This window comes from Mus pahari, chromosome 3, assembly GCF_900095145.1.
Source record: "Mus pahari chromosome 3, PAHARI_EIJ_v1.1, whole genome shotgun sequence".
NCBI classification, from domain to species: Eukaryota; Metazoa; Chordata; class Mammalia; order Rodentia; family Muridae; genus Mus; species Mus pahari.
This window is the reverse complement of record NC_034592.1, coordinates 151,038,233-151,051,891: the sequence shown is the minus strand read 5'-3', so window position 1 is coordinate 151,051,891 and position 13,659 is coordinate 151,038,233. Positions and strand designations below refer to the sequence as shown.

Genomic DNA, 13,659 nt, shown 5'->3' with positions numbered 1-13,659 from the left:
AAAGTGAAAAACAAACCAAAAAAATAAATTTAAAAAAGCCAGACTTTTTTTTTTTTTTTTTCTTAAACCATTTTGGAAAGAAGCGGGTTTTGAAAAATAGTCTTGTTAACTTGGGACAAATTGTATTCTAGAAGCTTTGTGTGACCTCATGGCTGTTTCCAAAGACTGTCATCAACCTGTTTCGAGGTGAAACAGTTGGGACTCATTGGACCACAGTGGAAGTGACGACTCCTAACCCAGTCCTGGGGGTGAATTGCTGTGTCCTTCCGTGGTGACTAATGCGGGTAAATGTAGGGACCTGGTTTTATGCCTCCCAACCTTGTCTTCATCTTTTTTTTTTTTTTTTTTTTTTTTAATGTACTTTAAGAGAAAAGGAGAAAATGCCAGAAAACTTAGGTTGTTCAATTAACCCACTTCCTTCAGCCTTTAGCCCTTGGATAAGACATCCTCCATACACCAACCATGGTCCCTAGGAAAGCCCACAATTTCTCCTGCTGCTTACTTAAACAGTTCAGAGCCCGGAGAGCATCCTCCCCCAGCCTCCACCTCCCACAAACAAACTTCTTCCCAGGCCCCAGGCTGGACAGACACCAGAGCGGGCACCTCAGGAGATTTTTCCAAGGTTGTCTTCAGTGCCCGCTACAGTGGAGAACTGCCTGTTTCTTTGTAGGGAGAAGCTCCTAGTGGCACAGGACCCCACGTGCATGCTATCCTTTGTTTACTTCAGTTATTCCAAGACCCAAAGATCTTCACCCACCTACCCCACCCCCTGCTGTCATGAAGGTTATAGAGTTGAGACCAGCAAGTCTTGGATGTGAGGGCTTTAATTTATCTACCTCAATTATCTTTATTTTTGTAGCCAAAAGTCTCTATTTTGCCATTTGTGACCATCCAGGTATTGCCAGGTCTTAAACCTAAAAATTCTTAGACTGGTAAGAAGGCCCCGAAGCTCAAGAAGTCTTCGTGGTTGGTTCTGTGGGTGTTTTGTTTTGTTTTGTTTTGAAGTACATTTTTGTTCGTGTAATAATTCTGAACAGCTGTTGTAACAGTGTTTCCATGGTTTAGTGAGGAAGGAGAGCCATTTCTCCAGTCTCTGGGGTAGAAAATTCTTCCTGCTGGGTTGAATGCCGTTGCCAAATGAAGATGGAGACTCTCGGTCCAGGGTTTCCTCTGGGTTGTTGCACCTGATTTTAGGATCCAAAACTTGTGTTTGTTGTTACTTTTGTCTTTTTTTTTTTCCGCCAAGTCGTGCCTTTCCTTCTGGGATTGTAAGTGAACCCCGTGATAAAGTGTTCCCGGTTCACCTGTTTACACTGTGAAGTGGGTATCTTACAGAGAACACACCAGCCTTGGTTTTCTCACGCCCCGTGAATGAATGTGTACGCCATAGTTTTACCTGCTGATGCTGTTATGTCTGAAAATAAACTGAATGTTTTTTCCCCTCCATTAGGTTCGTGTGTAAGTTTTTCTGGTATGTTCTGCTTTTTCTCTTTCTTTTTTTTTTTTTTTTTTTTTTTTTTTTTTTTTTTTTTTTTTTTTTTTTTTTTTTTTTTTTTTTTTTTTTTTTTCTTTTTCTGTTTTTTTCGAGACAGGGTTTCTCTGTATAATCTGGCTGTCCTGGAACTCACTTTGTAGACCAGGCTAGCCTCGAACTCAGAAATCCACCTGCCTCTGCCTCCCAAGTGCTGGGATTAAAGGCGTGTGCCACTACGCCCGGCATGTTCTGCTTTCAAAGCACTCCCCCCGATTAATTTTAGAGTCTGACACACATATATGCGGTTAGGTCCATTCTGGACCTGTGGGGCGTGTGTGAGGGTGTGTTTATATTACTACATTGAGCGCACCATGGGGAGACACACACACACACACACACACACACACACACACACACACACACACGTGCTTGCAGAAGATGGCTTCCGGAGGCCAGAGGATCACTTAATGGGATTCCTTCCCGCTGGTGGGTTCTGGAGATTGAACCATAGCCATCAGACTTGGCAAAGGTGCTGTTGGTTGCTGAACCTTAGCTTTCTCGCAGTTTTTTATTTTAAATCTCACGTATCCCGTCTGACTGAGAACTCACAATAGTCCCTTTGGGGTGAGTGGCAAGGGTGGCTTTTTGTTTTGTTGTGTTTGTTTTTTAACACAAGGTCTAATGTAGCACAGATTGGAGGATGATCCATTAATATTTAACTCTTCAGACATGCATGATGTTCACATGACAGGAACTAGGAATTTGTGGTTCTAGGCTGGCCTGGGCAATGGGGGTGGCGAGGGCTTCCTGTCCAAGGAGCTACTTTGTGATCTTGTGTTCTGTCCATAATGTGAATAGCAGTAAGCCAGTCGACCCTGTTGCTTGCTTTAGTCCCATCCCTCAGCAAGGGGCTTTGCCAGTACAGGGACTGCTCTCTGTAGTTGGTTATCCAAACAAACAAACAAAAAATGATCAAGAGCATTGGTTTTATATAAGGAAAGGGAAGGGCCGGCTCTCAGAGCTGGGGGTTATCTAGTCTTGCCTAGAGATTGCTGTAGATTGTGCTTTTGACTGTCTGGCTGAGCAAGGAAACAATGTTCTTACAGAAGAGTTACCTGCCCTGTGTCCAAGGCCATCGGGATTGAGGCATGGAGACCTTGCAAGCCCATCCTAGAGGATGGGCAGCTTGTACTTTGGGTTTTTGGTTGGTTGGTTTGTTTTTTAAATTATGAATCAAGCCCCGGGGGAAAAACAGCTCCCAGCATAGCAAACAACACTAAGGATTTCAAAACAGAGAAAAAAATGAAATTCCAAGAAATTGGATTTCTGCCTCACCCTGTAGCCCTCAGGCTAAGCAGAACCCTTAAATAACACTATCAGGAAGGTTGAAATGAATTTACAAACTGGCGGGAAACCTAGCTGATAACCACAGGGCATCTGCATTTCCATGGCAGCCATTTATAACCACATAGCCCTAAGCTAACTCGGGTCTAGGTTATCCTAGCCAGTGGACAAGATTGGATATCCAGTCTTCTCTCGGGGTCTCCTTCGACCTTCCAGAAGACCCTTCCAAGGACAGTTTCTTTCCTGTTGAGTCTAGTCTCCATCTTAGTGCCTGGACTGTTCCAAGAGGCCCTTAGTGAGAGCGGCGAGACTCCTTCCTTGCATTCCCCTGCACTTCCTGGAACACTTTTTGGAAACAACAGTATTGTAGTTATAAAGCCAGGCGTGGGTCCACACCCGTCATCCCCACACTAGGAATTGAGGAAGAAGGTAAATTCAAGGTCAGTCTGTACGTGGTACAGAGTGCAAGAATGTAGATTCTGTAGCTACCCAGCGTGGCCCTATAAACACTGCTTTCCAAAATCAAAAGAGAGGGATTGGATTATTAAATGTAAGCATGATGTGTCCCAAACTTCTGATCCTAGCATTGGGGAGGCCCAGTGAGGGTTGAACACCTTTAATCCCAGCACTTGGGAGGCTCATGAAGGCAGATCTCTGTGAATTCAAAGTCTACAGTTGAAGTTCCAGAACAACCAGAGCTACACAGAGAAACCCTGGCTTGAAAATAAGCGAAATTAGCTCCTACTAGATATAGGTTCTCAGATCTGCCCACCTTTGTGATTAAAGGCATATACCACTATGCCCTACTCAAAAAGTTTAAGAAAGTTGTATTATTACGTGTGATTACTCAAGGGTGTGTGCGAGCCATATGTGAGTGTGGTGGTCAGAGGAAACTCCGTGGCAGCTGACCCTTTCCTCCCACCTAGATCGTGGACATTCAGCTCCGGTGGCTGACACCTTTAACTGCTGAGCTGTATAGGTAGCTGTCATTTCATGTGTGCGCACATGTGTGTGCCTGTCTGCTGGTGTGTGCAGGTGTGTCTGTGCTCCAGTGTGTGCACATGTGTATGTCTGTTCACGAGCGTGTGTATGTGTGTCTGTGCACGCGCACACGTACACACACGTCTTCAAAAGCGCCCCTGTGAATGGCGTGGGTCAGAGGGTAGCCCTGCGGAGTCTTCTCAGTAATAACCTTTACATGGGCGTGGGACCTAGATCACTGTTTTGCCACAGTGCCTTCACCTGAGCCAGCTCACTCATCAGATCAAAAAAAAAAACATGTAAGCAGCCTACAGCTTGGGGGGTTCACTTAGAGCTCAAAGCTCTGTGGCCTGAAGGAAGAGGCTCAGGTATAGTCCAGTTCATAACCTGCCGTCCACGGAGCACGGAGGGAGTCATGTGTGTCACAAACCTGCTGGCTGGCATTTCTGATTTCTGGAAAGCAAGAGTGGACTGGACCAGCTTATTCAAAGATCTTTCTAGACACCCAGGAGTCAGAGACACAGAGCCCACTGAACGGATTTGGGCTGGTTTCCTTTATTTTTTTGAGACAGGGTCTTCCCGTGTAGCTCAGGATAGCCTGGAACTCCCCATGTAGTACAGGAGAGCCTCTAATTCACTGGATACCAAGGCTTTAAGTGTCTTACTCTACCAGAGATTGTCTTATGAGAATGAAGCCTTTAAAAAAGAAGTTTGTCCCCCCCCCCAAAAAAAAAAAAAAAAAAAAGCCGGGTGTGGTGATGCATGCCTTTAATCCCAGCACTCGGGAGACAGAGGCAGGCGGATTTCTGAGTTTGATGCCAGCCTGGTCTACAGAGTGAGTTCCAGGACAGCCAGGGCTACACAGAGAAACCCTGTCTCGAAAAAAAACTAAAAAAAAAGAAAGAAAGAAAGAAAGAAAAGAAAGTTTGTTTTAGGCAGGGCTGAGTTCCAGCACTCAGGAGGCTGAGGCAGAAAGATTGGGAAGTTGAGGCCAGTCTGGGTTACCTATGGAGAGTGTCGCACACAGGTACATTCTGCTGCCCTGGAGCCTTGCCCACACAGTGCTTCTGGTATGCCTGGTAGCCCTGCTACTGCTCATGGCTGACTAAGGGAACTGGAGCCCTGCAGAGCATGGGGTTTGCCTGGAAGAGTTTCACAGCTGGAAGGTGCTGGAAGCCTCCAGGGTCCTGGCTGACCAGCTGCTCTTGCTACAGTTTGGGCCCAGAGAGGGTAGCTATCGGAGGCCAGGGTGCCTGAATGTATGTGGGGCCGCATTTGCTTGGTGCTCTAAAGGGTTCCAGTAGCTGTGGCTCTGCTGTGACCTGACCCATACCCCGATGGCTGGAGCATGGAGCCCAGGCCTGCTCCCTGGTGACGTCATGGTTTGTGCTGGCGGCTCGGAGTTTCTGTGCCTTGCTGGTGAAAGGGGTTTAGTTATTTGGATTTAGTGGGCAGGGTTATTGGGACTTCCTGGAAGCTTTAGGATCCCGCTAAATTCAACTACGAGTCTTGGCTGACTGGGGATGGTAGTACACACCTTTAATCCCAGCGCTAGGGTGGCAGAGGCAGGTGGATTTCTTTCAAGCCAGCCTGATCTAGAGTTCCAGGTCAGTTAGGGCTCTGTAGTGAGACCCTGTCTAGGAGCTGGGGACAGATGTGGGTCCGGGGGTAGGATTTGCTCTCTTACTGTAATGAGTCTACCTATATGCACATACTGAGCTCTGTGTGCCATGCCACATACGGTGTGGTGGTATGTGTGGGTGTGTGTGCGCGCGCGTGTGCGCGCGCACGCGTGCGTGCCTTGATATTAGGGACAAAACCTAGGACCTGGCCCTGATGTGAAGAGGAAGCAAGAGGAAGCAAGCCAGCCAGTTCAGCTGGTAGAAGAATGGTGCTTTCTCCTCAAAAGTACTTCTGATACCTCCTTCCTTGGGGAATTTCTTGGGAATCTCAGTCACCTTTTGTTTGTTTGGTATCCTTTCTCGATGGGGAAAATACTATAAAAGATAGGGACCCTGGCAGAAAACATCAGCAGAAACTGCTCCTCATAGTCCAGCATCGTTTATGGTAGTTACACGGTGTTACATCTTGAGGGACTTGACATACATACTCATTTTTAAAAAGATTTGTGTATTTTTACTTTTTTTTTTTTTTTTTTGCATGTATGGCTGAACCATATGCATGCAGTACCGACAGTGGCCACAAGAGGGCAACATTTCCCCTGGAGCTGGACTCTCGACATTCCAGCACAAGGGTGCTGGGAATCGAACCCAGGCCCTTTACAAGTGCAGCTGGTGCACATAACCAATGAATCATCTCTCTAGCCCTCTATATGCTGGTCGATTGATTGTTTATTTAGAGACATCGTTTCTCTGTGTAACCCTGACTGATCAAGGCTCTGTAGACCAGGCTGGCCTTGAACTCAGCCCGCCTCTACCTCCCAAGTGCTGAGATCAAAGGCATACACCACCAAACTCAGCTCCTATGTGCTGGTTTTTAAAGAAGGTTTGTTTTCATTATTCTTTTAAATAGCATATGCCTGCGTGGGTGTGTGCCAGGTCCGCGCAGGTGCCCTGGAGCTGCAGGTGTGTCAAGCAATGGTGGCTGCTCTTAAATGCTGGGCTGTTCTCTGTCGCCCTGAGTGTTTTCATTTTCACAAAAACCTTTTCGAGATTGAGACAGACTGACGGACACAGAGCCTGTGCATGCGATCACTCTGAGTCTTGGTGAAGGCTGCTGTGAGTCTGTTACTGTGATTTAGGAACGCAGCTGGAGCGAGGGGTGGGAATAATGTCACAGGGTGTGTGTGTGGGGGGGTCCGAAAACCTGCCCATCTTCTCCCCCCCAACCCCGGCCCGAAACTCGGGGGACCCCAGCGCGAGGCGCAGGTTGCAGCAGAGGAGGCAGGCTGTGCGCGCGGGTGGCCGCGGCGTGGAGGTGGGGTGAGCAGGGCGGGGTGCGTGCGCACGGCTCGGAGCGAGCTGGAGAGAATGCCCGGGGTGGGGTGAGTGCGGCAGGGGCGCGCGCTCGCGCTCGCGCGCACGGACACGGCAGGGGGCGCGNGGCCGGGGGGGGCGCGCGTGGGGGGCGCGCGGCGCGGGCCGGGGCGGGGACACTGCGGCGGCCCCGGGCGGCGGGCGGGCGCGCGCGTGGGCGCAGCGCGGAGCGGGGCCCATGGTGCGGCCGTGTCCGTCGGTCGGGCCGCGCGGGCGGCTCCGCGCGTGGCCCGGCGCTCGCGACCTCGCCCCTGCGCTGCGGGCCCGGCCCGCCCGCTGCCGGCGCCTCCTCCCCCTGCCCCGGGGCGGCGCGGAGGCCGCGGGGAGCGCAGGGGGCGCGGCGGGCGGCGACATGACGGACAGCATCCCGCTGCAGCCCGTGCGCCACAAGAAGCGGGTGGACAGTAGGCCGCGCGCGGGGTGAGTGGCCGGGCCGCGGGGCAGGGAGGAGGGGACACCTGCCGCGGCCCCCGGGAGCCCGGCCTGGCCGGCGGGGGACCAACCCCCCAGGGGCTGGCGGCGGGGACGGGCTCGATCCCCTGGGGACAGAGGTCGGGCTGGAGAGAATGCAGAGTCCCAGGCCGCGCCTCCAGCCGCCAATCGGAGCCCCTGGGGGTGGGACCTGGGAGGTGCGTTTCTAGGGCCGCGCAGGTAAGGCGCTGCGGCTGGGCGGGGCCTGCGGCGCTGTCTCCCCGGTTCCCAGGAGCTGGGACTCCGGACGCCGGAGCTGGGTGGGGCTGCTAAGCAGGTATCCGTGTAGGAAGGAGAGATACCAGCTGCCATCTTGTGGGCTCTTTGTGCCTGGCTTCCCCGAGGCCTCAGTTCGGAGGCTCTACTTAATTCTACGGAGTGGGAAACGGAAACGGAAAGCCTGGGGGCGGGGGCGGGAAGGTGCTGGAACACGGCTCCCACGTTTCCTGCCCCGTACTTCCTGCGGGTGGTATTTGTGTTTGTTGGCTTTCTTAATTGTTTTGGGGTTTGATGGTGCTAGGGACCAAACCCGGTCCTCCAGCCTTGTTAGCCACGCTGTCACTGAGCTACACGCCCCTCCTCCATCCCCCAGAATATATGTTTTTGTGAAGACACTTCGTCAGAGCTCTGCGTGGAACCCCACCCCAGCCCCTGCAAAAAAAACCACTTTAATTAGTAAGATCAGCAGACGCTAATGTGCCGCGGTTGATTCGTGTCTCCTTGTTAAATGCAGGGACTGTGCCAGGTTATTGTTAGGAAAATCTGACTTAAACAAGGTCTGCGTAGTAGGTGTGCAGGTTAGGAGTTTCCCTGAGGAACTAGAAGCCCATCCCTGACCTCGTTTAGGACTAGGAAATGAGAATCTGGGGTCTCGACGACGGTGGCCTCTGTGCTCACAGATTCAGCCACCTGCTGATTTTTGAAATGTGAAGAATGGAAATGACCTGTGCCCTGATCGTGCCAGCTTGCCCTCCGCGGTCCCGCGTGATGCTTTATGTAGCATTTGCGTGGTATTGGGCGCCGTACACAAATAATGGAGGCTCTGCGAGATGCTTGCGGGCTTCTCCGAGGGCCCTCGTGTTCTGAGGTCCTGTGTCAGTGATGGAGTCTGTGTGTGAGTCTTTGTTTCTTTCCCAGTGTTGGGGGTGGGGCTCAGGCAAGAGCTGTAAAACGCTCAGCTGTATCTCCTCAGCTTCTTCTGCCTTTTATTTAATTTGGGGGTCTCACTGAAATTCTTCTCCTGGCTCCGAATGTTCTCTGAGTACAGGAGAGACTTACCTGGGACACTCCTGCCTCAGCCCCCCTGGTAGATTAGGTGGGATGACATCCCTGTGCTACCCGGCCTAGCTTTTGTGTCTTCCCGAAGGTCCCCTGCTGATTTTAAATGGAAGTCCTGGCTGAGGACCTTGGTCAGTGCATATCGGAAGTGTGTGAGCAAAAGTTAAAGCTTACAGGGTAGAGTGTGGTTTGACTTTCAGAGGCCTGGAGGGAGGAGGGCAGATTCTTATATTTTAAAGAAAATCATGAGTGGGTGGTGGCGCATGTCTTTAATCCCAGCACTCAGTAGGCAGAGGCAGGGCCATCTCTGATTTTCAAGACCAATCTGGTCTATAGAGCAAGCAAGCTCCAAGACAACCAGAGCGACACAGAGGAACCCTGTCTCGAAAAACAAACGGCTTGGAGAGATGGCTCAGCAGTTATGAGCACTGACTGCTCTTCCCAAGGTTCTGAGTTCAATTCCCAGCAACCACACGGTGGCTCACAACCATCTGTAATGGGGTCTGATGCCCTCTTCTGGTGTCTCTGAAGACAGTTACAGTGTACTCACATAAAATAAAGTCTTAAAAAAGAAAGAAAGAAAGACAACAAACAAAAATCACTTGGAGGGCTGGTGAGATGGCTCAGTGGGTAAGAGCACCGGCCTGCTCTTCCAAAGGTCCTGAGTTCAAATCCCAGCAACCACATGGTGGCTCATAACCATCCGTAACAAGATTTGACTCCCTCTTCTGGAGTGTCTGAAGACAGCTACAGAGTAATTACATATAATAAATAAATAAAGCTTGAAAAAATATCACTTGGAGCTGGGCATGGTGGTGCATGCCTTTAATCCCAGCATTTGGGAGGCAGAGGCAGGCGGATTTCTGAGTTCGAGGCCAGCCTGGTCTACAGAGTTGAGTTCCAGGACAGCCAGGGCTACACAGAGAAACCTTGTCTCGAAAAAACCAAAAAAAAAAAAAAAACCCAAACCAAACCAAAACATCACTTTGTTATGTTGACCCAGGTCTATAATCCCGGCAGAGGCAGAGGCAGGTGGATCTCTGGTGAGTTTGAGGCCATCCTGCTCTATAATCCTGACTTCCAGAGTTAACAGGCCCCATGGAGATGGCTCTGAAGAAATGTTTGCTGCTGAGCCTGAGGGCCTGAGCTGCACCCTGTGACACAGGGGGACGCAGAGAACCAGCTCCAGCAGGCTGTCCTCTGACTTCAACATATACACCTTAGTGTTTCCCTGCACCCAGACACACATAAAGTAAATCATTTCTATATTGTTTCTTTTCAAGTCTGATTTACGGGCTGGAGAGATGGCTCTGCAGTTCAGAGCACTTGTTGCTCTTATATAGAACCCGGGTGTAATTTCTGTCAACTCCCTCCATGGTGGCTCAGAACCAACCATTCATTACTCCAGTTCTAGCCGATCTGAAGTCCTCTCCTGACGTCGTGAGCACCAGGCCCCTGTGCTCATAGGTACACATGGTGCATGTACATATTCATAGGCAAACCATTTGCGCACACATGTTTCCACGCACACACTCCCCCTCACACTGAGACATATACCGACCCCCACATGCTTGCATGTGTGCACACACATACACCCCACATATATACACACACACAAAATAAAGATTGGCTTATTTTTATTTTACATGTGTGGGTGGGTGGATGTGTGCGCGCGCCATATCTGCAGTGCCCCCAGAGGCCAGAAGAGGGCATTTATTAGCCAAGACTCATTAACCAAGGCTAGATATCCTCAAACTCACTATGTTGCCATTGTTGGCCTAGAATTCCTAATCCTCCTGCCTCCAATTCCCCAGTGCTGGGATTATAGGTGTGCACCACCTGTCTGGTTAACACTAATCTTTTTCTTTAAAAACTAAAGCAAAGGTGGATGATGTAGCAAATACCTTTAACCCCAGCATTTGGGAGGCAGAGGCAGGTGGATTTGAGTTCCAGGCCAGCTAGGTCACAATTTTTTTTAAAAATTATTTTTATTTTATGTATGTTTCCTTGTCCATGTATATGTGCACCATGGGTGTGCGGTGCCTGAGGAGGCCAGAAGATGGCATCAGATCGGCCTGGAACTGGAGGTACAGCCAGTTGTGAGTCACCCTGTGGGTGCTGGGAATTGAAGCCTGGTCCTCTGCAAGAGCAGCCAGTGTTTGTATCCACTGAGCTGTCTCTCCAGCCTAAGGTGAGAAGTTTGGTGTTTGGGAAACGGAGACAGAGGTCTTCCTGAATCAGAACTGGCCAGTGGAGTCTCTGCTGGGCCTCGTGGCAATCCCCACAGGAGGGTGAGAGAGAGGGCTCAATGCTTTTGGGTTGGAAGCCAGCCTGGCCTACATGAGACCTTGTCTCAAACAGAAACAGGAACAAGGTGACAGCTCACAGAGATCCCTCCAGAGGCTCTGCTGGCCCCAGAGCATCAGCCTGAGGAAGGGAAGACATTGGAACGGTCCAGTCAGGAAGCAAGGCATTTGCACCTCATGGCTGGAAGCCATTTGGTGACATCATGAGCTTAACTTCTGGTTGAGCCGCATTCCGTTCCATGTTAAAGGTCTTTGGCTGCCAGGACTCTGAGGCTGGGAGCTGGGTTCAAGGCGACTGCAGTTTCCCAGCCTGCTTTAAATTCTCCACATCTGGGTCTGTCTGCCTGTCTGTCTTATGTTTATTTTACGTGTATGGGTATTTGCCTGCATGTTTCATGTGTGTGCAGTGACAGTGGAGGCACAGGAATGTGTTGGATGCCCTGGGACTGGCGTCAGAGACTGTCATGGCTGCTGGCTCTACACTCTTGTCCTCTGCACAAGCCTCCAGGAATCTTAGGAGTTATCACCCCAGCCCCATAGGTTCTTTTCATCTTTAAAAGGGAAATAATTAAAATTAAATATATTTTGTGGTTTGAGACTTAACCCACGCGAAGTTTACAGCAGTAAGCACTAATACATCAGGCATTGCCTGGGTCTGATGGTGTGGGGCATCCAGGCCACAATTCTGATTATTTGTTGATTGTTATTTCGAGACAGGGTTTTGCTGTGTAGCCCTGGCTGCCCTGGAACTTGCTCTGTAGACCAGACTGGTCTCGAACTCACGCTGTGAGTTTTGCACCCTGAGTGCTAGGATTAAAGTCACGCACCACCATGCCCAGTTTATGCTGTGCTAGGGGTGGAGTCCAGGGCTTCCCGCGTGCTAAGCAGGCACCCACAAACTGAGTTCTATCCCCAGCCTATCCTGTGGGTGTTCTTTTGAGAGGAGAGGGCCTTGGATGGTGGAGAGTTAGAGGCGTGTGACTTTGTTGTTAGTGTGTAAAAGCATTCCATTGGAGTGAGACCATGTGTGAGGCTGCGGGAAGCTAAGGAGCCGGGTTCTAGCCGACCGAAGGTTTCCCAGGTTATATTAGCCGCGGCTTTCGAGGCCCGTTTTCACAAGAAGGCTTTGCTGTTTGCTGCATTAACATTTGGAGACCACTGTGTTCTATGTAGGAAGTGGATTGAGAAAGAAGAGCTCATGGTGGAAATAAGTATGTGTCTTATATATCGTATGTGTCCATACACAGCGCGTCTGTATCTGAAACAAGGAATCGCTTTACTGGCGCTACAGATGTGACCCAGCGGGTAGACTGCTTGCTTAGCATATGGGAGGCCTTGGGTTCAACCCCAGCACCACACGAAACCAGAGATGATGGAGAGAACCAATAATCATAGCTCTCTGGGGGACAGAAGGATAAATTCCAGGTTATCGCCCACCATTTAATGGGTTTTAGATAAGGTGAGGTGTCTTAGTCTATTCCTCCACAAAACATGACCAAGAAGCAAGTTGAGGAGGACAAGGGTTTATTCAACTTATACTTCCATATTGCTGTTCATCACCAAAGGAAATCAGGACAGGAACGCACACAGGGCAGGAATTGGAGGCAGGAGCTGAGGCAGAGGCCATGGAGGGATGTTACTTACCGGCTTGCTTCCCCTGGCTTGCTTAGCCTGCCTTCTTGTAGACCCCAAGACTACCAGCCCAAGGATGGCCCCACCCACAATGGGTCCTCCCACCCTTGATCACTAATTGAGAAAATGCCTTACAGTTGGATCTCATGGAGGCATCTTCTCAATGGAGGTTCCTTTCTCTGTGATAACTCCAGCTTGTGTCAAGCTGACACACAAAACCAGCCAGTACACCAAGCTATAGAGTAAGCTCTCTTATCTCAGGAGACGGGTGGAGGGGCCCTGTGGATAAATAAGCTCAGTTGGCAGAATACTTACAGCATGCACCAAGGCCTGGGGTCCATCCCCAACACTGTGTAAAGTGAGATGTAGTGGGACATGGCTGTCATCCCAGCACGCTGAGGCAGGAGGATCAGGAGTTTGTCATCTCATCTACCTTGTAGCACAGACTACAGGAGACCCGGTCTCCGTGGAGGGGGGAAAAAAAAGGCTGGGAGGATGGCCCAGACGTTGAGAATAGCCGGGCGTGGTGGCGCACGCCTTTAATCCCAGCGCTTGGGAGGCAGAGTCAGGTGGATTTCTGAGTTCGAGGCCAGCCTGGTCTACAGAGTGAGTTCCAGGACATCCAAGGCTACACAGAGAAACCCTGTCTCGAAAACAAACAAACAAACAAAGTTGAGAATATTTGCTCTCTTTCCAGAGGGCCAGAGTTTGGTGTCCCCTGGGCCCACCCCAAATGGCTCACAGTCTGTGATTCCAGATTCTGGCTTCTACCGGCACCTGTACTCAGGTGCACATATCCCCAAATAGTCACACATACTCATAGTTAAAAAACAAATAAAAATCTAAAACGTAAAATAGGCTGTGCTGGCTAATTTTCGCGTTAACTTGACACAAGCTAGAGTTACCTGAGAGGAGGGAGCCTCAGCTGAGAGGTAAGAGGGTGCCTACGTAGGATAGGATCCGCTGAGAGGCACTTTCTTAATGATTGATGGGGAGGGCCCAGTTATTGTGGGGTGCGGCACCCTGGGGCTGGCGGCTCTGGGTTCTATAAGAAAACAGCTACTCGGGAGGCAGAGGCAGGCGGATTTCTAAGTTCGAGGCCAGCCTGGTCTACAGAGTGAGTTCCAGGACAGCCAGGGCTGTACAGAGAAACCCTGCCTCGAAAAACCAAAAAAAA

General features: G+C 50.3%; 1 protein-coding gene across 1 annotated transcript in view; it reads left to right on the top strand.

The window, feature by feature from the left end:
* Nucleotides 1–6,931: 6,931 nt before the first annotated feature.
* The window catches only part of Atp9a (ATPase phospholipid transporting 9A (putative)), a 95,346-nt gene continuing 88,618 nt past the window's right edge, over nucleotides 6,932–13,659 (top strand). Inside the window, exon 1 of the mRNA XM_021192206.1 lies at nucleotides 6,932–7,215. Within this exon, the coding sequence (XP_021047865.1) occupies nucleotides 6,974–7,215 (242 nt within the window). The 5' untranslated portion in view covers nucleotides 6,932–6,973. The remainder of the gene's footprint in view (nucleotides 7,216–13,659) is intronic.